The following is a 25,896-nucleotide window of genomic DNA, read 5'->3' on the forward strand; positions in this document are numbered from 1 at the left end:
TGAAAATGTTTATTTTAACATTTACAGGGGTCATTATATTTTTGGTTCAGGGAACAAAAGCCCAAATAATATAAAGTTAAACTTGACAAAGAAGCATGTACAGTATCCCAGAGAGGAGACTGAATTCTCTCAGCCAGTTGGGTGAAAGCCAAGTGGGTGAAAGGCAACATTTCTTAAATAAAACAATATTACCTCTTGTAATTTCAAGGCTATGATGAATCTGCTCTGGAAGGCTGCCAGAGCCCCTGCCTTCAGGTTCTCAGGCTGCTGAATTTTAACCTTTACCCTACTTAGGAGAGTCATTGTTAAATAGCATCAGACCAGGCAGGGACTCTAGGAAGGACAGCCCAGCAGGTTCAATTTTCCAAGAACCAAAACTGAAGCCCATTTAGAGAAATTTAGAACTTTGATGGTTGAAATTTGGTCCAAAATTACAGAGCCTTAAGCTTAGCCCAGCAACAGTGAGGCTGCCAGCCTGCAACACTTTGAGTTAAGGCAGGCAAGCAAGTCACTCCCCTCCTGAGGTCTCCCTTCAGCTGTTTGTGCTGTATTTATACACTAGCAGGGCTAACCCAAGGGTCTCTGACATCCTAGGCAAACCTTCAGTTGTGTGCCTGCACCCTCCCCTACTACTACTACTATAAATCATTTCTATTGCGCTACCAGTCGTACGCAGCGCTTTACAATTGAACATGAAGACAGTCCCTGCTCAAAAGAGCTTACAATCAAGGCTCTTCCCCCACGTTTAGGATATCCACTACCCTTCAGTAGCCAGCATCTCTCTCCTTCCCTACTCCTCCCCCACCCCTGGAGTCTCCAGCACCTCTCCTCTCCCCCATGACCAGCAGACCTGCCGCTGAACTTCCTGTTTCAGAGGGGGCAAGAACCGGTAGGCCTTGAGCATGCACAAATGCTAAAGGCCCTGTGCTGGCCCCAATTACTGTTTTGTAGACACTATGACCACTGTCCCCCTTGCCCCCCCCCCCCCAGCTTAAATTGTGTCACCCTGGACCAATGCATAGTTTGCCTGGTGGTGGGGCTGGCCCTGTACATTGACCTGACCTAAGGTCTAATTTTAGCTGTATATGTGATGCCTACACTGTGCTCTCATAAGGACCAGTGCAGCAGCAACCTTAATTAAGACTAGGTGACCCTTTGCTTTATGGATTTTTAAACACCAACAGAAGCTTTTCAGAAAATTTGCTCTTAGCAGCGTAGCTAGAACTGAAAGGGCTCCAGGCAGAAAAATGTAGATGGGTCCCCAATATAACACCATTGCTCCCAAGGGAGTGGGGGCTGGGGGGATGCATATTTCCCATAGCTGACACATTACAATTAATAAATTCATTAAAAAAAATACTTTTTTTTTCTACCTTTGTTGTCTGAGCATTGCTTTGGTCCTAGTGTCTCTTCTGCTTTTCTCTGATTTTTTTCTTAACTCTCTCTAGGGTCTCCTCAATTTTTGACATTTCTTCTCTCTGTGTCCCTGTTTCTCCCCATATCCAGCTTCTTTCCTCTTTCTTCCCTTCTTCCTGTGCCCCCCCCCCCCCCCCCCATGGTCTGACATCTCTCTCTGCTTCTCTCCATTGGTCTAGGGTCTGTGCCCCCCCAATCCAGCCTCTCTTTCCTCCATCCCCCCCCTAGTCCAGCATCTGCCCCTTCTCTTCCCCCTCCCCTTTAGTTCAGATCTCCTTTCTCTCTCTTCTGCTCCCTCCCCCATGAGTCCATCATCTCTCTGTATTCTCCACAGGTGTGGCATCTCATCCCATTTCTTCCTGTGGAGATTCAGCACTGCCTCTTCCCTGAAATGCTGGTAGAGGCAGTGGTGAAAACTGGCCAGCGGAGCCTTTCCTCTGTTGTGTCTTTCCCACAAGAAGTGCAGGAGGCAGCAGAGCAAAGGCTCCATTGTCCAGAGAGAGCCAGTGTTCACTGCTCCCTTGGCCAGCAACTTGCTGCAGGGTTTTGAGGAGTTGGGGGGGGGGGGGGGAGGAGCTAGAAAGATGCTAGGGGTTGGAGTTGATGAAGAGATGCCAAACCCAGGCACGGGGGGAGAAAGGGAGGGATGTCAGACTTCTGGGAGGGAAGGAAGGTATGACTTCAGGCAGCCCCTATCATTGGATCCCTGGGCATTTTTCCAGGCTCGCTCAATGGTGGCTTTGCCCCTGATTAGCAGTGGCCCATAAGTCATGAGCTTTTTAAAATGTAAACCAAGTTTCCTCCTCAACCCTCCAGACCGGTCAAGACGCTTGGGTTATGCTCGCCTACCAGCAGAGGGAGACTGAGAACACTAACTTCAAACTATGTACATATAACCTGTGCCTAGCCTTCTGTCGTCAGTATTTTCTCAGTCTCAGCAGAGGGTAGACAGGCAACCTGTGCAGCTTGTCCGGTCTGGTAGGATTCAGAGATTTTGTTAGAAGTTTCTTGGATCTGTTTTTAGATTTCATCCCTGTGCCTGGAAGACTTAGTGTGCTGGGGGTTGGTGGGTCCGGTGGGGCCTGCCATTGTCCCCTTTGGGGTGTCACACCCGGGTGGCCGGGTCCCTCCCCCTAACTGGCTCTCCCGTTTGGGCAGCTTGTGCCTCGGCTGCAGTTCTGTGCTGCAGCCTTGAGTGCCGTATAGTTTAGCAGCAGCAGGGCTCAATTTCTGCAATAAAGTTTGTAAAAAAAAAAAGATTCTTTCAGAGCAAAGGCCCAGACGGTGTCGAGAGCTAAGTGAGCTGCACTCCGGGGTTCCGGAGTTGTTCAGCTGTTTTGGGGCGCTGCTATTGAAGGCTCCGGGTGATTGAGGTTTCGGGCTGTCAGCTGTTAGTTTGGCGCGCGATGTCGGGAAAGCCGCTCCGATGCAAATCTTGTGCGCGCCGGGGGGTTGACGTGGTTGGCGGTTCCTGCCGTTATTGTGGCGAACCGAAGGCGTCTTCCTCCGCTCCGCCGGTGCTAGCGGCGGAGGTACCCGCGTCTGGCCCCCCAGAGCCGGCAGCGTCTCAGTGTAGCAGTGCGGCGGCGGTCCCGATTTTGGCGGGAACCGCCGCCATTTTGGAATCGGCATCGCAAGGCCCGGAGTTGGTCGGAGGACCTATGGGCAGTCAATTGTCAGGTTTTTATGGGGGGGGACGTTCCTGGTCGGATGGGTTTCCCGCCGGATTTCATCTGGAGTTTATTCCAGGCCTGGCAGGCAGGGCCGACGCGAGCGGAGCCCCCTAGTCTGGGAACGGGGGGGGGGGGCTAGTGTGAAGAGACCACGTGTAGAGTGGTCGGAGGACTTGGACAGTTTTTCCCCTCCAGAGTCAGAGGGCGATTTTAGTCCCCTGGAGGAGGATGAGGGGCCGTTGGCTGGTTGTGAGAAGGAGATTGCGGTGCCTGGGGAGGACCCTTCGGTAGTTCGCATTTTTCACCGGGATGAGTTGACGGAACTGATTGAACAGGTGTCGTCGACTCTCAAGTTTGAGGCGTCAGCTCCAGTGACAGCCGGGACGCAGGATCCATTGGTTAAGGGGATCCGGCAGGTTTCACGTACTTTTCCTATGAACGCGGATCTGAGGGAAATGATTACCCAGGAGTGGCGTTCGCCAGATGATCAGTGTAAGGTGGCTCGAGCCATGGCTAAGTTGTACCCGCTCCCGCAGGAGGATAGAGAATCCCTCTGGCCTCCGACCGTGGATGCCGTGGTGACGGCTGTGACTAAGGCTACGGCTATTCCTGTGGATGGGGGGGCCGCGTTGCGGGACCCACAGGACAGGAAATTGGAGACGTTTCTCAAGCGGAGTTTTGATTTGTCTGCCTTGGCGCTGCAGGCGTCAGTTTGTGGAGGTCTGGTGGCCCGGGCGTGTTTTCGCTGGGCGGAGCGGCTGCTGGATAGCCCACCGGAGGATAGGGCTTCTTTAGTTCAAGATTTGGCAAAGTTGGAGATGGGGTCGTCTTTCATGGCTGATGCGCTGTACGATTTGTTACGGGCTTCGGCTAAGAACATGACCCTGGCAGTGGCTGCTCGTCGGGCCCTGTGGTTGCGGGGCTGGATGGCTGATGCTGCTTCTAAGGCAAAGCTGTGTTCGCTGCCGTTTAAAGGTTCTTTGCTTTTTGGAGAAGAGTTGGATAAGTTGGTGAGGGGTCTTGGTGATGCTAAGGTTCCTCGTCTTCCAGAGCTTCGCCCTAAGGCCGCTAGGGGGTCCGCGGTGCGTGGTCGGTTTCAGGAAGCTCGTCGTTATCGGCCCGGCAGGTCCTCGGGGGGGACTAGGGGTCGGTTTTTCCAAAGAACTCAGTCCTTTCGAGGTGGTCGCCGTGGAGGGCGCGGGTCCGCTTCGGGAGCGAACGGTGTGTCCCGTCCTTCGCAATGATGGTTTGGGGACCCAACCTCTGGTTCGCGTGGGGGCGCGTTTGCGCTTGTTTTACCAGAGGTGGGTCCAGATCACCTCAGATCAGTGGGTGCTGCAGATTGTGCGAGACGGCTACGCGTTAGAGTTCGACGGTCCTCTGCCAGATTTCTTTCTCGTGTCCCCTTGTCATTCCAGGCGCAAGGCGAGAGCAGTGCGGGAGACTCTGGCGCGTCTGGTCGATTTAGGAGCAGTGGTTCCGGTTCCTTCAAAAGAGCGAGGAAAGGGTTGTTATTCCATTTATTTTGTGGTCCCCAAAAAGGAGGACGCCTTTCGGCCCATTTTGGACCTCAAGAGGGTCAATGCAGCTCTGAAGGTTCCTTCCTTTCGAATGGAGACGTTACGCTCGGTCATTGTAGCGGTTCAGGAAGGAGAGTTTCTAACGTCTTTAGACCTGACGGAGGCGTATTTGCACATTCCCATCTAAGAGGCACACCAGCGGTTTCTTCGTTTTGTGGTGTTGGGGAGGCATTTTCAGTTTTGTGCTCTTCCGTTCGGCCTGGCAACGGCGCCCCGCACTTTTTCCAAGGTCATGGTAGTGGTGGCGGCTGCGCTGCGTTTGCAGGGCATTTTGGTCCATCCGTATCTCGACGACTGGTTGATCCGAGCCAAATCAAAGTCAGAGAGCGAGGACGTCACCGGCCGGGTGGTGTCTTTTCTGCGGTCGCTCGGATGGGTGGTCAATCTGGCCAAGAGTCACCTCGTTCCGTCGCAGTCTCTAGAATATTTGGGAGTACGTTTCGACACGAAGAAAGGCCGAGTGTTTTTGACAGCTCCCCGCATTTCCAAGCTGCAGTCTCAGATTCGGCACCTCCGAGCTCAGAGGGCGCCAGTGGCGCGGGAGTATCTTCAGGTGCTGGGTCTGATGGCGGCATCAATAGAGGTGGTGCCCTGGGCCAGGGCCCACATGAGACCGTTGCAGGTAGCGTTGTTGTCTCGTTGGTCTCCTCAGTTTCAGAGTTTGGAGGAGAGGCTCTCACTGCCGGAGGTGGCTCGGTGCAGTCTTCGCTGGTGGCTCCACTCTCCGAATCTAGTGAAGGGCATGCCGTTGGACACTCCAGATTGGGTGGTGCTGACCACGGATGCAAGTCTGTCAGGATGGGGGGCTCATTGTCTGGGTCAGGTGGCCCAAGGGCGTTGGACGTTGGAAGAGGCGAGTTGGTCCATCAATCGCCTGGAGACGCGAGCTATTCGGTTGGCTCTTCGGGCCTTTCAGAGTCTTCTGGACGGCAAGGCAGTCAGGATTCTGTCAGACAATGCCACGGCCGTCGCCTATGTAAATCGACAGGGGGGAACGAAGAGTCCCGGGTTGGCCGTAGAGGCGGCGGAGTTGCTGTCCTGGGCAGAAGTTCATCTGCAGAGTCTATCGGCGGGACACGTGGCAGGGGTGGACAACGTGAGTGCGGATTATCTGAGCAGACACACGTTGGATCCCGGAGAGTGGGCTCTCCATCCCTCCGTGTTCGAGCGGATAGTGTTGCAGTGGGGTCGGCCAGTGTTGGATCTTATGGCGTCGACCGACAATGCGCAGGTCTCTCGGTTTTTCAGTCGTCGAAGGGACGCGCGAGCCGAGGGCATCGACGCGTTGGTGCTTCCGTGGCCAACTCAGCAGTTGCTCTACGTGTTTCCGCCGTGGCCGCTGGTGGGTCGCGTGGTGCAGCGGATCGGTCAGCACTCGGGGTTAGTGGTGCTGATAGCGCCCAATTGGCCCCGGCGTCCGTGGTACGGAGATCTGATGCGGTTGCTGGTGCAGGATCCGATTCCCTTGGGGCCTCGGGTGCGACTGGTTCAGGGGCCGATAGAGATGGCAGATCCCTCTCCGTTCTTGCTTACGGCTTGGCTCTTGAGAGGCACCGGTTGAGAAAGAAAGGTTTTTCGCCCAGGGTGGTTGATACGATGTTGAGGTCTCGCAAGAGGTCTACTTCTTTGGCGTATGTGCGGGTGTGGCGCATCTTCGAGAATTGGTGTCAAGAGCGGGATTATGTTCCTTTGCGTGCTTCGGTGGTGGAAGTTTTGGATTTTCTGCAGGATGGTTTGGAGAGGGGGCTGTCGCTCTCTTCCCTGAAAGTGCAGGTTTCGGCCTTGTCTTGTTTTAGAGGTAAGATTCGGGGAGTTTCCTTGGCGGCTTCTCCTGATGTGGGGCGGTTTCTGAAGGCAGTGAAGTTGATTCGGCCGCCTCGTCGTCCGTTGGTCCCGCCTTGGGATTTAAATTTGGTCCTGGAGGCATTGGTGGCACCTCCGTTTGAACCCTTGGCATCCATTACATGTAAGGATCTTACTTTGAAGGCGGTTTTTCTGGTGGCCATTTCTTCGGCACGTAGGATTTCAGAGCTTCAGGCTCTGTCTTGCAGGGAGCCTTTTTTGTCTTTTGCTAAGGAGAAAGTGACTTTACGGACGGTTCCTTCCTTTGTGCCTAAGGTGGTGTCTGCTTTTCATGTCAACCAGGTGATTTCCTTGCCTGTGTTGGGGGATCGCGCTGGGGATCTTACGCAACGTCGACTGGCTAAGTTGGATATACGGCGCGTTTTACGGTCTTATTTGCGCAGAACGCAGGATTTTCGAGCATCGGATAGGTTGTTTGTGTTGTTTGGAGGTCCCAAAAAAGGGGCAGCAGCTTCCAAGGCTACTCTGGCTAGGTGGTTGAAGGAGACCATTGCGTCGGCGTACTTGTTGAAACGCCGGGCCGTGCCCTCGGTGCTTAAGGCTCATTCTACTCGGGGGGTAGCTGCTTCTTGGGCGGAAAGTAGTTTTAGTCCTCCGCAGGATATTTGTAAGGCAGCGGCGTGGTCTTCCATCCATTCCTTTGTGAAGCATTACAGACTTGATGTTCAGGCAAAGGAGGATGCTCGGTTTGGAGCGGCGGTGTTGTCTTCTGCTTTTCGAGGATCCCACCCTTAAGTTTCTACTGCTTTGGTACTTCCCAAGCGTCTTGACCGGTCTGGAGGGTTGAGGAGGAAGGTGAAATTAGGCCTTACCTGCTAATTTTCTTTCCTGTAGACCCTCCAGACCGGTCAAGAGCCCGCCCTGTGGATTATCAGAAGTCTGTGGATTATCAGAAGTGATTTTGAGCCGTGTTCTGCTATGACTATCCTTTCAAGTTTAGGTGGTCGGAGAGAATTTCTTTGACTATATGACTCTACAGAGCGGGGCGTTTTGACGTTCCGTCTGTGGAGGCACACTGTTGGTGTTTGACTAGGGGTTTTCCAGGTACAGGGGTTGTTTTTATTGTTTCAGGTTTTTTGGTTTCTGCTTTGCTAAGTGTATACTGACGACAGAAGGCTAGGCACAGGTTATATGTACATAGTTTGAAGTTAGTGTTCTCAGTCTCCCTCTGCTGGTAGGCGAGCATAACCCAAGCGTCTTGACCGGTCTGGAGGGTCTAGAGGAAAGAAAATTAGCAGGTAAGGCCTAATTTCACCTTTCAAGAGATGTATTTTGTATACAGATATCTCATTCATATTCATTAGGTGATATCTCGAAATCTAGACTGGTTTGCAGCCCTCCAGTAGGGTTTGCTGATGGCAGAAAAAAATGCACCCATGGTCCCCAAAATCTGTTCTAGCAACCCTCACTTTATATGTGTGAATGGACAGAAGACAGCCCTACCCTATACTGTGGTGTTTCTTTATTATATATAGATTTCTATAGGATAAACTGTATACAGCACACCAGATATTATATATTTGGATTCACTCACACGTTTTTCAGTAGTAGCTCAAGATGAGTTACATTCAGGTACACTAGATATCAACCTGTCCCCAGAGAGCTTTCAATCTAAATTTGTACCTAAGGCAATGGATGGCTAAGTGACTTGCCCAAGATCACAAGGAGCAACAGTGGGATTTGAGCCAGGCTTCCCTGGTTATGATTGATAATACAGCAGGCAGGAGGCCGTGTGTAGGCCTCACATGTTGCAACTTCTGCATTAACTTGCTCCATGTGAAGGATGAGGTTTCTTGGCTTGAGTATCACAATGCAGGGGAGGTGTCGAGCATTCCTTTGAGCCTGGTATGCAGCAGCCAGCCCAAGGGAGTAGGGCATAGTTCATGTTTACATCCAAGTGTGCAGTCAGCTTATGCTGAAGGACTGTATACAGCCTCAGGATAGAGCCCCAGAATCCATCCTGCTGTGGGGTATTGCAGACCTGGGAAACAAAGGAAGCATGTCACAGGAGTTTCCATTAATGAATTTAATTCCATTTTATAATACCACACACAATCATGTAAAAAATGTATTTATTTCCTTCCTTCCTTCCTGTATGAAGAGGGTCACCTAAGGTGGTGTACAGCAGTTGCAGCTTGACATAAAACTTACAGTTTTAGCAGCATAATAATAGTAAAATGACCAAATATAAGCATAAGAATACAGTAACCCCCCCCCCCCCCAATAATTTCCCAATAAAATAACACCGTCTAATCTTACAATACCCGATACTTCGATGTTACTCATCATTATACACGATGAAAACACAAGCTTAGAGAAATGCAGCAAGTCCTTCTGACCCTTAACTTTAAAGTAAGGATTCCAAATAGTTGAGGCAGTGAGTGAAAATGCCTTCCGCATCTTAAACTTTCCTTGAAATACAATAGGCAGCTGGTTTCTGCCAGGTACTTGTGACCTGGCTTCGCCACTGTTTGGAAAACAGGATACTGGACTAGATGGACCATTGGTCTGACCCAGTATGGCTACTCTTACGTTCTTATGAGAGGCATTGAGGGGTATTTTCAAAAGAAACATCTAAGTTAGAATTTGGACGTTTTACAAAGATGTCCAATTCTGAGGTGGGGAGAAGGTCATTTTCGAAAAAGATGGAAGTCCATCTTTTGTGTTCGAAAATACCATGGGCATCCTTGAATTTGGATGTTTTGCGATGTGGATGTCTTTGATTTTCGGCCATTTTTGAAACAAAGACGTCCATGTCTAAAACGTCCAAAGTCAAGCCATTTGGACGTGGGAGGATCCAGCATTATTAGTAGACTGGTCCCCCTGATGTGCCAGGACAGCAGTCGGGCACCTTAGGGGGCACTGCATTGAACTTCATAAAATGCTCCCAGGTACACAGCTCCCTTACCTTGTGTGCTGAGCCCCCCAACCCCCCCCCCCCCCAAACCCACTACCCCCAACTGTACACCACTACCATAGCCCTTACGGATGAAGGGGCCACCTATATGTGGGTTTCTGGTGGGTTTTGGAGGGCTCACAGTTTCCTGCACAAGTGTAATAGGGACCTGAATACTGCTGTCATGGACCTGAATATGACATTAGAGGCTGGCAAGTAATGTTCTTCACCACACTTTTTGGAGGTGGGAGGGGGTTAGTGACCACTGGGGGAGTAAGGGGAGGTCATCCCTGGTTCCCTCCAGTGGTCATCTGGTCATTTGGTGCACATTTTTGTGCCTTATTCATAACAAAAACAGGTTCAGCTCAAAACATCCAAGTTTTAGTGCTGGACGTTTGTGCTTTGTTCTGTTACGACTGAATGACGTCCAAGTCTTAGGAACGCCCAAGTCCCGCCTTGAACAAGCCTCCAGTGTACCCCCTTGAGATTTGGATGTCCTTCTGACAGACTTCTGAGAAAGACGTCCAAAATGCAATTTCGATTATACCGATTTGGACGTTTCTGTGAGATTGATGTCCAAGTGCAGATTTATGTCACTTTTTGGACGTCCATCTCTTTCAAAAATGAGCCTGATTGTCTCTCATAACCAAGCTCCCTATAATCTGGAACAAGCAATGTTGTGCCATACCAGGAAGTCTCGACATACAGTGTGTTAGAATAATTGAGATGCGTCGAGATCAAAGTCTACACCCCTGTATTTCATTTCTCCAAATTCAGGCTGTCAATTGCCGTTCCATCTATACAGGGCCAGTGTACCCTACGCAAACTTTTAACCTTATGCTCCCCCCTCCCCCTCCTCCAACACACAGAATTAAATTTCTGGCCCCTAATTTGTCTCATGAAATGAAAGCAAAAGAGCAGAAGGCATCAAGATAGTGTGTCAGGATGGCCAAAAAGGCTCAGTTTTTTTCAAATAAAAACTTCAATCTTAAGTATATACAAATATCACCAAAGGAAAATTTCTAAAGCAATATAGAGAAGGTACATCAGGGGTCCTCATAGAAGTATATCAAAAGCTTACTGTACTGCAGTGGGATATATAAACTCATTTCTCTCTCACCTCTGTTACTGGAGGATGCTGTCTGTTGTTATGAAGCATTCACGCTGCTTGTTATTGCAATTTACAGAGTTCAGAGAGAAATGAGTTTATATATCCCACTGCAGTACAGTAAGGTTTTGATATACTTCTATAAAGACCCCTGATGAAGGCAATTCTTCCTGCCAAAACACTGCAGTGTTGGGTTTCCTTTATTTGAAGTACCTTCTGTATACTGCTTTAGTGGTATTTTGCATATACTTTTCTCTGGAAGACTGGAGTTTTATTTGAATAAACTGAGCCTTTTTCGGCAATCCTGACAAGTTTTCTTGGTGCCTTCTGTTCTCTTGCTCTCAGTCTTAAAACCAGTGGTGTTCCTAGGTTGGCTGCTACCCAGGGCGGATCGCCGCTGTGCCCCCCCGGAGAATCACGACCTCCACCCTCCAAGTGCATCGCTGTTACCTCCTGGGGGTACAGGGAGCAGTTGTGCAGCTGTCGGCGCAGTCGGCTCCGCCAGATCCCTGCCCAGGAACAGGAAGTAATATCAGAGGGAGCAGGTAACCGGCAGAGCTGACAGCCACACGGCTGCTCCCTGCACCCCCTTGCAGCGTGCACCTGGGGCGGACCACGCCCACCGCCCTGCCCTTGGTACACCTCTGCATAAAACATATAGGGATAGGCTTATGAATCTCAACATATATACACTAGAAAAGAGGCGGGAGAGAAGGAATATAATAGAGATGCTTAAATTCCTCAGTGGCATTAATATGCAGGAGCGGAGCCTTTTGTCAAATGAAAGAAAACTCTGGAATAAGAGGGCATAAGATGAAATTTAGAGGAAATACACTTATAAGGAATCTCAGAAAGGGTGGTGGATGCGTGGAATGGCCTCCCAGTGGATGTCGTGGAGACGAGGGCTGTGTCAGGATTTAAGAAAGCATGGGACAGGCACGTGGGATCCCTTAGGAAAAGGAGGGGTTAGTGGTTACTGAGGATGGGCAGACTGGATGGCCATGTCTGCCGTCATGTTTCTGTATTATTTTATCCATGGAAGGTTTGATTTCCTTTTTTTGTTTATTACCCTAATTTGTCTCACAGTGCATGAGGGCCAAACTTAGGGACCCTTTTACAAAGTTGCGGTAAGCACTAGCATTTGGTTCCCACAGTAAAAAAAATGGCTTACCGCATGGCATGCTAAGGCATCCCACGGTACTGTACACCGCCTTGAGTGAATTCCTTCAAAAAGGCGGTAAATAAATCCTAATAAAGAAATAATTTTGAGATGTGCACATGCTACCCATGCACTAAAAATAAAATTTATTTTTTTAGCTCTGGAGTGTGTGGCCACTAGTACGAAAAACTGGAAAACTGGCCATTTTACCCCAGCGGAAAAAACGGCCTTAGCAAGCAGGAATGACCCACTTAAGGGTGCACTAAAGCCACTTTTTACCAACGTTTGGTAAAGGGCCACTTAGATTATGAGTCGTCCAGGGACAGAAAAATGCCTGCTGCACCTGAATGTTCATCCCTTCGATAGCTTTTAGGCTTGCAGGCAGTATATAAGTAAATCTAATTAAATATTGAACTGTGTATATGTGTGTGCAGGGCTGGTCTTAGCAATTGCGGCGCCCTGTGCAGACCAGTTCGCTGGGGCCCCCCAGTCCCGCCCCCCACCCAGCCCCTTGTTGACAAGATATGTTTTAAACATGTTCTTTTATTTCAAATAAAGACAAATCAAGCTAAACTTGTATACAAAAACTAATTCAAACATGAACAATGCTATACTAGGAAACCTTTGGGTTTAAAAAGCAAAACCATGTGCACGTAAGGACTAGATAAATGAATTAAAACGAATCCCCTTAATATGTAATACTTGGTAGCAACAATAAAACAGTGATTGAATATTCAGATAGCAAGCAGCCTGAGACAACAGATTTATTTTCCACTGAACATAATTAACTTTGTATGAACTTGGCTGCTAATAGTGTGCTGAACTGGACAATGCTGGCACATTTAGCCACACCTTTTTACCAGCCATGGCGCATATAAACAGTTATCATTGAAAATATTACACCAGTACAGGAGAAGAAAAATAACTTGTTTTTTCATTATAAACCAAATTAGCATACAGATTCTGCATTCAGCACAATACCAGAAAAACAGAACATTGCAAAATAAGACAGCAGATGTTAATTCTCAAATTGGGCATATTCCAAACACTAAAATGAAAATAAAATGATTTTTCTACCTTTGTTGTTTTGACTTTGTTTTTCTGATCACGTTGGTCCCAATCTCTGATTCTGCTGCTCTCTATCTGCGCCCTTAACTCCACTTCCAGGCCTTCCTTTCCATTTATTTCTTTACTTTCCTACTTTCTTCTTCATTTCTTGCCCTACATCCATAGGTAAAACCTGAGTCCTCCGTGGACTTGACTGGAGGAGGTATAGAGTGGATCCAGTTTTGCCCATTTTCTCCATCCATGTGCAGTTTTTCTCCTCTTTTCCCTTTCCCTCATCTCCATCAGTATGCATCTCCTTCCTCTTTCTTCCCTCCCCTCCATCCATATGCATCTCCTTCCTCTATCTTCCCTCTCCTCCATCCATGTCCAGCATTTCTCCTCTCTCTCCTCCCCTTCATCTCACGTCCTCTCTCTTCCCTCCCCTTCATCCATGTCCAGCATTTCAACTCTCCCCTCTCCTCCATCCATGCCCAGAAATTCCCCTCTCCCCTTCATCCATGTGCATCTCCTTCCTCTATCTTCCCTCCCCTCCATCCATGTCCAGCATTTCAACTCTCCCCTCTCCTCCATCCATGCCCAGAAATTCCCCTCTCCCCTTCATCCATGTGCATCTCCTTCCTGTCTTCCCTCACCTCCATCCATGTTCAGCATTTCTCCTGCCCTCCCCTCCATCCATCTATAGCAACTCTTCCCTGCCCTCCCCACCCATCCATGTCCAGCAATTCTCCTCTGCCCTCCCATCTATGTCCAGCGATTCTCCTTTGCCCCCTGTCCTCCCCTCTCATCCACATCCAGTGATTTTCCTCTGTCCCCTGCCCTCCCCTCCCATCCATGTCCAGCATTTCTTCCTTCTCCTCCATCCATGTGCATCTCCTTCCTGTCTTCCCTCACCTCCATCCATGTCCAGCATTTATCCTGCCCTCCCCTCCATCCATCCATGTCCAGTAAGCAACTCTCCTCTCACCCCTGCCCTCTCCATCCATCCATGTCCAGCAATTTTCATCTGCCCTCCCCTCCCATCCATGTCCAGCAATTCTCCTTTGCCCCCTATCCTCTCCTCTCATCCACATCCAGTGATTCTCCTCAGTCCCCTGCCCTCCCATCCCATCCATGTCCATCGATTCTCCTCTGCCCTCCCCTCCTCTCCATGTCCAGTGACTCGCCCCAGCCCCAAAGTACCCCCCTTTTCAGTCCCCAGCCCCACCTGTGCCCTCAGTTTTCCACAGCCCTCCTTTCCTTCCAGCCGCCCTGCGTTTAAAAAATCGCAGCGGCGCCAGGTGCAGCGTCTGCAAAAAAGCAGGCTCACCTCTAGCCTTTAAGCCTTCCCCTTCTCTCTCAGCGTGCACTGTGCCGCCTTTCTCTGATGCAATTTCCATTTTCCGCGAAGGCGGCACAGTGCACGCTGAGAGAGAAAGGGAAGGCTTAAAGGCTAGAGGCGAGCCTGCTTTTTCGTTGCCACCACTGCGACTTTTTAAACGCAGGGCAGCTGAAAGGGAAGCAGCTGAGGATCAATGGCAGGGAGCGACAGGAAGCGCCACGAGGCCCCTGGAGGCGCAAGGCCCTCTGCGACCGCTCCTGTCGCCCCTGCCTAAGACCGGCCTTGTGTGTGTGATGCACATACACACAACATAACACACACATTTCTTACTGTACACTGCCTTGAGTGAATTCCTTCAAAAAGGCAGTAAATAAATCCTAATAAATAAATAGGAAATAAATATATAATGAGGGCAGTTTCCAAGAGTTGTTTACCCAGATATATTGGCTATTTGAAACATTTTCTACTCTTCATGCTGGCAAAAGTAAGTATTGGTCATTCTTTTAATTTATGTGGCTGTCAGGATCTATTGTTTTCCTTTGACTGCAGCTGCTGCCCTAGGCAACTGCCCAGTCATGCCTAATGGCTGGGCCAGCCCCAAGCAAACATTCTCTTAACCAACGTAGCATTCTTGACTGTCAAAAGATAATGAGAAATCCATCAGCCCCAAATTCCTCACTATCCCACGATGATGTTTGAATTCAGATTCGCCTTTAAAAAAAAGAGAGAAGCTATATTTAGGCAGAAAAGGGACTTTAACAAACCTATGGCTGTTTTTAATTAGACTGGGAATTTGCAGGTACGTTCAACGAATGCTCCCTGCAGTATAAACATCTTAGGATTACAAGAGTGGTGGTAAGAAAGTAGGATTTGCAGAAATATTGCTTGGGCGTACAGAACTGAGGGTAGTGAGCTTGGAGCACGGTACCCCAAATCATTCTCCTAGGCAGAGTTCAAGGTGCCACTTCTCTGCATAGGAGAATACAGAAGAAGAATCTCAGCTAGAGAATGGCATGTGGGCAAAGTTTGTCCCTGTCTCCATCCCCCTGGCTCTTTGCTCATCTGCAGAAGCCTTGAACACTTACGATTTTATATTTAAATCTTTTTATTAAGGTATAAAAAGGAACAATATGCTGTGCAACTGTTATTTCTAAATCACAAATGGAAAACTACAATAAAAAAAGAGCAACTTTGTCTTCTTAGAAGATGTGCTGATATCAGTAATGTACAGGATTCCCCATGCAAATTTTGCTAATTGTGGCCAGCATGTTTGCTTGTTTTTCCAAAAAATTAAAATATCTTTGTCTGCATCACTCAAATATAAATAACAGTCCAGTTCATTAATAGGCTTCAAAGTAGAAAATGACACTGGAACGAACTTTGTCACTGTCCCCATATTCTCAAATCTCAACATACTGGAAGCCCTCTGTTCTCTGAGGATGTCCCCTGATGGATTCATAAAACCAGGGACTCACAAGAGTCTGAGGCATAGCTGCGAGAGTGTAGTTTCATTGTTGTCATTTCCTGAATGGACTTTAGCTGGCCTGTGCAAATGCTGCCATGCTGGCAAGCAAAGGCAGGACAAGGTTCAAAGAGCAGACAGATTGACCTTTTTTTTTTTTTTTTTTAAACCTATGACAAGATATGAAAAATAGCTCCATGAACTGCTTGGGATGCTGGCTGGCCACAGAGTGAAGGGAGCTGGGTGGGAAGGGCCGAACACCTTATCCCTGTGGAGGTGAAAATTAAGGGTGGATTAATGTAGATAATGCAGGGAGTTGCAGGTATGCAGTACTTAAGGGAAGATTTAGCAAAGGCTTCTGGTTTTAAGATAGCTGTATCCTGTTAACAGCACACAAGCAGATACCTCTGAGGTAGGTGGAGAAAGAATTGGAACAGTTTTTTCTGTTGCTGGTGGTAGAATTATTGTAGCTATTTCTTATTTGCAATACCTGTGGAAGTAATTTTAAAGGAAAAATTAAACAAAAGGAAGTATACAGCTATAGTGCACACAGTGGCCACTGGTTGACAGTATCTCTGTCAGTGCAGCAGAGGTGAACCAGTGATGTGACCTTTCTATAAGGTAGCAGAGCTTCCCAAATAGAGAGTTGCATGAGGACAGAAATTTAACCCGTCCTCACCCGTCCCTTCTGGAATCTCACCCATTCCCACCCGTCCCCGCTGGAATCTTACCCATCCCCATCTGTCCCTGCATGAATTTAACTTGTCCCCAACACTCCCGCAAAAATGTAATGGTACATATTCAAAAATTCTGGTCGCCTCTCCTGGTCTTTCTCTGGATTCGAGCCGCAGCACTGCAGGCAAGGAAGGAACGGAACTTGGAACACTCTGGTGCGCACATGTAAGACTTGTCTCTGATTCAGTTACTTCTGATGCTCATGCCTGCATCAGAGCTGAGGTCTGCGCATCAGCCCGAGAGCAGAGCGGATTAATAGTAACATAGTAAGTGACGGCAGATAAAGACCTGAATGGGCCATCCAGTTTGCCCAATTATCACACTCCTTATCAATCAATGAACATTGATATTATATACTTGATTATGGTCTTTCTTTGGCATTTCTGGGGCATAGACCATAGAAGTCCGCCCAGCCCTGGCCTTACGTTCCAACTGCTAGATCTGTCATCGAAGCTCACTCCAGCCTATCTGTCTTGTCATTTGTGGGACACAAATGTAAAAGCCTGCCTAGCATTGTCCTCAGGTTCCAGCCACTGACGTTGCTGTCAAAGCCCTTTCCAGTCCATCCGAAACTAGATTGCCATATATGAGACATAGACCGTACAAGTCTACCCAGTATTGGCCCTAGTTGATCACAGCCGGAGTCACCATCTGCCATCATCGACACACATACAGCCATTTAAGTTTAGATTTTGTATAACTTCCATTTTCTAATTATACTCATAATAACAACTACGATTAATTGTAAATCTTTATTATATCAAAACATTCTTCACAAAATGAATAAAACCTAGAAACCTTCTACACACTGGTGCTCATAATTCAAACATATATTCACACAGCATCACTCATACTGTCATTAAAACAACAAACACATAAATCCTCTTCCTCAATGTGGAACCAGTACTGGAGTGTAGAAATCTCTGTACTTATCTTGAGCATCGTCCATCTCACTGTCAAATATGTAGCCATATTATTTTATCACCAAGATCTTCAAATCATACTCTTCCACGAGGCGCAAACCCAGTCAGTGGAGCAGCGTGAAAGTCAATCCTCAGGAATTGCTGTTAGAAGCACACACTCTCCCAAGGCGTTCCACTAGTGCTTCCCACCACACGCAATGAACTGTTGTTTAAATGAGTCCAGAACCATCAGTACTATCAATCCATTTAGGACATGACCCTACACAGTCCGTGTTTCGCTCGCCAGAGCATCATCAGGGTTAAAAACATCGGCTACATCGAGCCGCAGAGACCTCAATCATGCTGCCATATCGCAGTGGGTAAGTTAAAAATACGCCCGCGTATGCGTATCTAATTAGAGATCCTCTGTGTTCATACCACTCCTTTTTGAATTCCGACACCATTTGTGTTTCTACCACCTCCTTAATGGAAGACTTTCCACATCTGTGCTGTAAAAGCAAAGAAGAGGAGGTGGCATTCAAAGAACTTGGTACTTAGTAGGTGAGAGGCTGGCGCAGGTGCAGCTTACACTTCCACGGGAACCCAGCAGGAACTATTTCCATCCCGCAGGAACTCAGCCCCAGAGGGGATTCCCACAAACCCTGTTCCCGTACAGGTCTCTATTCACAAACTTGTGTGGGCTTTCCATACATGCATCATTATTCTGCACCTCCGGGGGATCACACAGTTTTATTTGTTTGCAGTCATGGGCCACAGAAAATTAATAAAGCATTGCTATAAGGGTACCATCTTAGCAGTAATGAACAAAAAGTTACCTGTCTCTGAATTATTTAGATTGATGGTCACTGTTTTGGTGGCACATAGATCATTGGGTGACAGTTTCCCTCTGCAGTAAAATAGACTGACCATCTCTTCTTTCTGTAGGTGACTCTCTTCTGTACATATGAACTGTCTATTTTGATTGTCTGTGTGATATAGGTGAGCTGTCCCTTCTGGTGACTTTCTGTGAGAGAGGAAGTGACCTACTTTTTAGAGCAGTGTCCTAAAGGAAGCCAGGGTTCAAATCCTGCTTCTGCCTCTAACAGTCCTGGTAACCTTGAGCAAATCACTTTATCTCCCGTTACCTCAGGTAGCCACTTAGATTTTAAGCACTTTGGGACAGGAACATAGTTGAACCTCAATACTTATCACCACTGTACAGCAGGGGCGTATCTGGACTCCGGCGGTAGGGGGGGCCAGAGCCAGAGAGAGGGGGCACATTTTAGCGCCCCCCCCCCCCCGCCGCCGCCGCCGCCGCCGCCCCCACCGCCGAGCCCCCACCGCCACCAATGACTTAGTCTCTCCACCCCCCTCCCGCCGCCAACCCTCCCCCGCTGCCGTTCTTACTTTTGCTGGCGGGGGACCCCAACCCCCGCCAGCCGAGGTCTGCTTCCATCTGCCGCTGCCTTCAAAACTTCTTCTTCAGCCGGCGGGGGACCCCAAACCCCCGCCAGCCGCCCCGCGCTGTTTAAAATTCATCTTCGGCCTCCGTGGCCGTGCTGCTGGGATAGGCGGCGCTGTTGAAATCCACTTCGGAGTCTGACGTCGTTGTACGTTGTACGTGCTGCGACGTCAGACTCCGAAGTGGATTTCAACAGCGCCGCCTATCCCAGCAGCACGGCCACGGAGGCCGAAGATGAATTTTAAACAGCGCGGGGCGGCTGGCGGGGGTTTGGGGTCCCCCGCCGGCTGAAGAAGAAGTTTTGAAGGCAGCGGCAGGTGGAAGCAGACCTCGGCTGGCGGGGGTTGGGGTCCCCCGCCAGCAAAAGTAAGAACGGCAGCGGGGGAGGGTTGATGGCGGTAGGGGGGTCCAGGGCAAAATCTGCGGGGGCCCAGGCCCCTGAGGCCCCACGCAGATACGCCCCTGCTGTACAGTACTGCATAATAAGTATTATGTCAATAGCTAAATAGTTGACCTTTCTGCCGTATCAGTGACGGGTCATGTCACTCCTCTTTTGCAGCACTCTCAGCAGACTGTCACCAGCTCTTTCTGGCAGGGCAAAGAAGCAGCGGTGTATCCTGGGTGCAGCCTGCCAGGTCGCCTCCCCTGGAAGTGTTCTGTGACATGGCAGCAGGTAAAACCCTCTCCAGCTGTGCCTGAGCATCTGAAGCCTATTTCCTGTGAGGATGAGAACTCATCCCTGTTCCTTTTTCTTCTACAGATGGTGGGTGGACAGTGATCCAGAGGCGGATGAATGGCTCAGTCGATTTTGACCAGCTGTGGGAGGCATACAGGAAGGGAATTGGGAATCTTAATGGTTAGTATTAGTTCTATGCTCTCTCTCTTTTCATATGTAATTTTTTTTCCTTCCTTGGTTCGGCTCCACTTGATGGATCTAAGTGTTTGGCTAGACCAGGAGAAAGGAGGGTCTTAGTCTTCACTTACAATCCTCGAGGGCTGCCAGCAAGGTCAGGTTTTCAGGATATCCCTATTAAATATGACTGAGAGAGATTTGCATGCTTACTGCCTCCATTTTGTGCAGATATGCATATTTAACAGAGGTATCCTGAAAAGCTGATCTGTTGGTGGTCCTCAAGGACAGGAAGCAAAGATCAAGGGAGTAGGACAACAGCATTTGTGCCAGGTTTCTAAAATAGTTTTTGGCAGATTGTGCTCGGTTAAAAAAACCCTTCCAAGATTTCTGAACGGTCAAGCAGGCGATGGTGCAAAGCGTATTGGATTATTACAACATGCTTTACTTGGCTTGTGTCAGATAAACAGTTGCTACAGCAGCAGTTCCTAAATTTGTCCCAGGAAACCCCAGGCAGTCAGGTTTTCAGGATATCCACAATGAATATACATGAGATAGGTTGGCATCCCAAGGAGGATATCCTGAAAACCTATGCTCATTATTATAGAATACACCTGCTTTGTGCCTAATTTAGGCGTCAGGATTTATTCCAAGTAAAATATGGCCTAAACAGATAACCAAATTTAGTTGTGTGGAGAGGCGCTCAGCGTATTCTATATACCACATGGGAAATTTAAGACTACTACTACTTATCACTTCTGTGTGGCCATGGGTGGGTCAGGGGTGTGAACATGGGCAGGTCAGGGGCATGAGCAGGTCAGGCGTGTGGCCATGGGAGGGGCATGAGTAGGTCATGGGCATGGCCATTGGGGGGGCAGGTCAGGGGCCTTCCCAGGATTTAGGCACACTTTTAGAAGAATGTCATCTACCCGCCCAACTGCCATTAGTTAGGCACCAGCTTTTGGCAGGTGTATGTGCCCAATGTTAGGCATGAGATACGTGCTAAGCAGGTATTCTATAAAGGTCATTCTCGCACAGCGCCCTTTGCAAAATACTGGCTTCCTAGTACTTAACTTTGGGTACAAAACAAAATGGTAGCAAAACCTCAAACACTAAATATCAAAAAAATAATTGCTACAAAGTGCCTATGGATGTTAGTACCCTGTAAAAAACTAGCAGAATTAAATAAATAAAATTTCAACTGCCCCAAGGCTGCTATTACAGGTTTCAATTGGTGTTAATAGAAAAAAAGAACAGAGAAAAAACTGTGTTTCCAAAAAACCAAACAGCCAACCACATATTAATACAGGTGAATTAACATATCGACAAGCACTACCCACATACAAAAACGCAATACCAAAAACAGTTTAAAAAACTCCATGTGCTCAATACACTTATCTTCACAACTGTAGGACCACTTGAAAGCACCCAAATAACCACAAGCAATTCTTTATACAGTCATCTTTCAGCTCGGACAGGGATCCCCCCTGTTTTGTATTCTTCTTCAGGAGGTGAGGTCGAGCATTTTCACAGAAAGACAAGTGTGAGGCCATTCACTTCCCTAACCCACATTCCCCCACTCCTTCTTTTCCCGTTCTTGACCAAAGGCCCTCTTGTCTTTCAAGAATCAGTCACGGTCTTTGGGGTAGTCTTCGCCAATCAACTCGCCTTCAGAAACTAGATAACGCTGTGGTTAAATCCTCATTCTTTGCACTGTATCGCATACACGCTGTTCATTCTCTCTTTCCTCTTGCCACGATTTGATCTCTCCTGCTGTCTTTAGTAATCACTCACCTTGATTACTGTAACTCATTAAATGCCGGGCTTCCACTTTGTTCATTATAAAGACTTCAGTTAGTTCAATCCACTGCAGTTTGCCCTCTCCACTACGCTAAGGCTAAGCCGTTTGATCATATCACTCCTCTGCTGTATCAAGAATACTGGTTGCCCTTGTCAGCACGGATTCAGTTCAGACTCCTAGTTCTAGTCTTCAAATCTTGGCTCCAGATTATCTCTCCTGTTTGCTCATACCCTACACCTCCCCCTCGCTCACTCCATTCTACAAACACTAGACTTCTACAACTTCCTCCTCTCTGTCATCTGGCTACAATCAACACAGGCCTTACTTAGCACTTGGCGGTATATCAAGCAAGCCCTGTGAAATAAGTGTTACATTTGTTAAAAGTTTTTATATACTGTAAACTGCTGTGAATGACTTTTAGAGGAGTAGCCTAGTGGTTAGAGCACCAGAGTGACAACCAGCAAAGCCCGTTTCGAATCCCCCTGCTGCTTCTTGTGATCTTGGGCAAGTCACTTAACCCCTCATTGCCTCAGGTACAAACTTAGGGGCTTTTTTTACAAAACCTTAGGTCGGACTAAGCTTTAGTAAAAGGGCCCCTTAAATTGTAAGCCTTCCAGGGACAGGGAAGTACCTCCTGTACCTAAATGCAACTCACCTTAAGCTACTACTGAGAAAGGTGTTGCTCTAAAGTCAAGTAAAGAACAACAAAATAAATATGTTTTTAATAAATGAAATAGATAAAGCGATGTGGTAGACTTTTGAAGATAATAAATAGAAATAAAACAAAACAAAGAAGATGATACCTTTTTTATTGGGCTAACTCAGGGGTTTGTTTATTTATTCAAAAATTTCTATTCCGCTTATAATTAGGCGGATTACAAATCAACATACACAGTAAACATAGAATAGAAAGCTGACACATCAAACAGATCAACAATCATTGCTCTCAGCACAGGTGCTGAAAGGGTAAAAACACAAATTCAGCTCCAGGCATGTTCGAACAACTATGTCTTCAAATTGATTCCTGTTTCTACACAATCTCAAATAACCTGGCAAATTATTCCAAATTTGTTGACCTGCTATTGAAAAGGTATGCCCCTTTATGTCTCAAGAATTACTGAGTCTTCACCCCTTCCGCCAAGATCTCTTGAAACATAAAGGGGCATACCTTGATAAAGCAGTAGCGAAACACGTGTTGGTATGCAGCCCCGAAATCTAGCCTTGCAAGATTTAAAGGAGGTTTAAATAACCCATTAGAAGATAAGTACACAGTAGTTCTGACTTTAAATTCTATGGTGCTATTCAAGGAAAAATATTACAAAAATAGTTTTGAAAGGAATTTCTTATCATGACCGATGACGAGAAAGGTGGAAATTACTGCCGCATGACAAATTGATAGCGGTGTACCGCCAACAGAAGGTCTGAAGATACCTTTAGATTTGTTATAACAGTAATCGAATATATATCGTTTGTGCATGACTATACACACTCCCTTTTGAGCCACATGCGTCTCTTTTTAGAATATGCCTAAAAAGAAGCACACATATATTTCAATCATTGCCAATTAGAGGTGATAATTGCTTGTTATTAGCCAGTTATCATCCCTAATTGGCTCGTTACTCAATTGAGTAGTGCGCATAAATTGGCCACGCCACAGTGTAACACACACTACTCGCTATGCCTTATATCGAATCCAGCCCTTATTGGCTGCTTTTGAAGACTGACTTTAACTAGAGCAAAACACAGGCAATATTTGGTAATGTTACTGTAGACCTGCATGGCTCTGTCACTTTGAGCCCTTGTGATTCTGTACTTTGGTGTTCCTGCATGGCCTTGTCACTCTGGGCCACTGTGTGAGTGTCTCACTAAGCCCTGTGTGTTTTGTGGGTGATAATTCTTGCACACATTAAGCAGTGTCACTGTTCTTTCAGGGGAATTCTGGCTGGGCCTAGAGAAGATGTTTCATCTTGCACAGCAGAGACCAGGTCTCCTTCGCATTGAACTGCAAGACTGGGAAGGGCAGTCTCGGTATATTGAGTTTCTCTTCAGCCTGGGAGGGCAGGACACAGGCTACACCCTATATCTCCATGGGAGAGTCTCTGGAAATCTGGATAATGCTATGAGAGAGGTTGAACCTCTCCGATTCTCCACCCGGGACCGGGACCAGGACCTGAAACCTGACATCAACTGTGCCAAGCACCTCTCAGGTAGAGTTCCAGTTGACCTTCCACACACAGCTCATGATCCCCATTGTCACAACACTTATATTCGCAGAACCTTCTCTTTGTAGTTTGTGATAAAATACAAACCAGCCACATTCAGCTCACAGTCCATAAGAACTTTTCTGCTAGGCCTCACTGTCTCTGAGTAACAGCCAACTGTTTAATCTTGAGAATGACAGCATTCTCTCTCTCCTCTCTCTGCTTCCAGTGATTGCAGCTGTCTCTTCTCTGTAGTTTTCCCTCTTTGTACCCACCAAAGATGGCCAAAATTTTCTCTCCTCACTACTCTAGTGTTCTCGCTCTTTGAAATTAGAGCAGTGTCTGTTCCCTTTTTGCTCTGTGAAATAGTGTGGCTGCCTCTCCTCCCTCCTTAATGATGACAACTGTTTCTCTCTTTGTTTTTCCTGCTCCTGATAAGGGCAGTACAGTCTCTTCTCTCTCAAGCTTCCACTAATAGCCGAGCTCTCTTTCTCTGCAGGTGGCTGGTGGTTCAGTTCCTGCGGTCACACCAATTTGAATGGAAGGTATTTTCACTCCATCCCACGACAGCGGCATGAGAGGAAGCAGGGAATCTTCTGGAAGACCTGGAAAGGAAGATACTACCCTCTGAAGGCTACCGTCATCAAGATGCGGACCATGGAGCCTGGGTCTGATTCCTAATCCTGGTGCCCAGCCCGCTGGGCTGCTCCTGGCAGAGACTTCTGTTGGCACGATGGAGGACTCCAGTGGGCTCCAGGACTGTACTGTTTACACAGCAAGAAGGAATGCAAGAATTAATGTTCTAAATAGAACAAGAAAACCACAAAGGAAGCTCCTGAAGGTGGAAATCAGAGAGACTTGTACAGCCTTTGAGCAGTGTCTCCATTCCATGACACCACTGTCCTACATGAAGGGTATCACATATAGCAGGCTGTGAAATCACAGCAGAGAGCTGTTCCCACAGACATGTAGCAGAACCTTTTGTTACTATATATAGTACATTCTTGGGTACTGGAACAGTGCCCAGTTTTACTCCGGGTCAGCCCACATGGGCTTCAGTCCTGGGTGTTCTAAATCCCATCTTGATGTATCCCAGGTACAACATTGAACCAAAGAACTAAGGCTGCACCCAGTTAAGTTATACAGGGATGCCATTGGGCCTTGTATTTTTTTTTTTTCCTTCTTTCAACTCCAAACCGTGAAGGGTACGAAGTTAAGTCTGGATTTTTAATTTCTTAGTAAACTAGGACTGAAGGAGTCTTGGGTATTGTTAATTAGTGATGCATACCTAATGGGGTGAAAATACTCTCGTGTCATTGTTCCTACGTAAAATGTAACCGTTTTCCTCAGCCTGTGGTAGGGATCACTGGGAGAAATACCCCAGACAATGCTGCCAAGTTATCCACCAGTTCATGGGGCAAGATATCAGTGAGTCCTGGTTTTGAACTTAACTTTTAAAAGAGGCAATTCCAGACACAAATCGACGACTGCAACAAAGATCAGAACTAGTAGGTGGTTTAAAACATTTATTTATTAAAATTATAAAAATCATCCAAGGTGGTCCAGGAGACTAGTAGTACAAAACAAGCCCAACATTTTGGCATGACCGTCTGCGTCAGGAGCACATAGATAGCTCTGGAAAATTAGTCCAATACCATCTTAAAGGAGAGTCTTATATACACATACAAGCAGGTCTGCCAAGTTACCCAATTCCAGGAGAGGGAGACTTTTAGTCCAGTTGCTTTTGGATTTGTAGTCCGTGATTCTAGTCATTGAAATCAGTTCTGCAGGGCCCATAATGCTTCAGGATAAGTTTGTCAGACATGCAGGACTGGCCTAAAATCTCCTTCCTGAAACAAGATTACTTGGAAGCTCTGATACAAGTACAGTATCAACCAATGGAACCATGTGAAACATTTTGTACAAAAATGCTAAACAAGCAAGTGAAACTGATCCCAAGGCTTACCACAGCTTGCTGCACACATCCCAAAACAGTATGATATCCAATAGTCCCTAATTGTACCCCTTCAAATTATAAGTACATAAGTATTGCCGACAGACCAAAGGTCCATCAAGCCCAGCATCCTGTTTCCAACAGTGGCCAATCCAGGTCACAAATACCTGGCAAGATCCCCAAAAAGTACAAAACATTTTATACTGTTTATCCCAGAAATAGTGGATTTTCCCCAAGTTCAATTTAATAATGGTCTATGGACTTTTCCTTTAGGAAGCCGTCCAAACCTTTTTTAAACGCCGCTAATCTAACTGCCTTTACCACATTCTCTGGCAACAAATTCCAGAGTTTAATTACACGTTGAGTGAAGAAAAAGTTTCTCCGATTAATTTTAAATTTACTATTTTGTAAAGAGTAAACAGACGCTTCACGTCTACCCGCTCCACTC

General features: G+C 47.4%; 1 protein-coding gene across 1 annotated transcript in view; it reads left to right on the forward strand.

The window, feature by feature from the left end:
- The window catches only part of LOC115480811 (angiopoietin-related protein 4-like), a 39,819-nt gene extending 14,228 nt beyond the window's left edge, over positions 1-25,591 (forward strand). Inside the window, exons 4-7 of the mRNA XM_030219734.1 lie at positions 19,202-19,315; positions 19,403-19,498; positions 23,225-23,500; positions 23,994-25,591. Of these exons, the coding sequence (XP_030075594.1) occupies positions 19,202-19,315; positions 19,403-19,498; positions 23,225-23,500; positions 23,994-24,175 (668 nt within the window). The 3' untranslated portion in view covers positions 24,176-25,591. The remainder of the gene's footprint in view (positions 1-19,201; positions 19,316-19,402; positions 19,499-23,224; positions 23,501-23,993) is intronic.
- Positions 25,592-25,896: the final 305 nt, after the last annotated feature.

This window comes from Microcaecilia unicolor, chromosome 11 (genome assembly GCF_901765095.1).
Source record: "Microcaecilia unicolor chromosome 11, aMicUni1.1, whole genome shotgun sequence".
Lineage (NCBI taxonomy): Eukaryota > Metazoa > Chordata > Amphibia > Gymnophiona > Siphonopidae > Microcaecilia > Microcaecilia unicolor.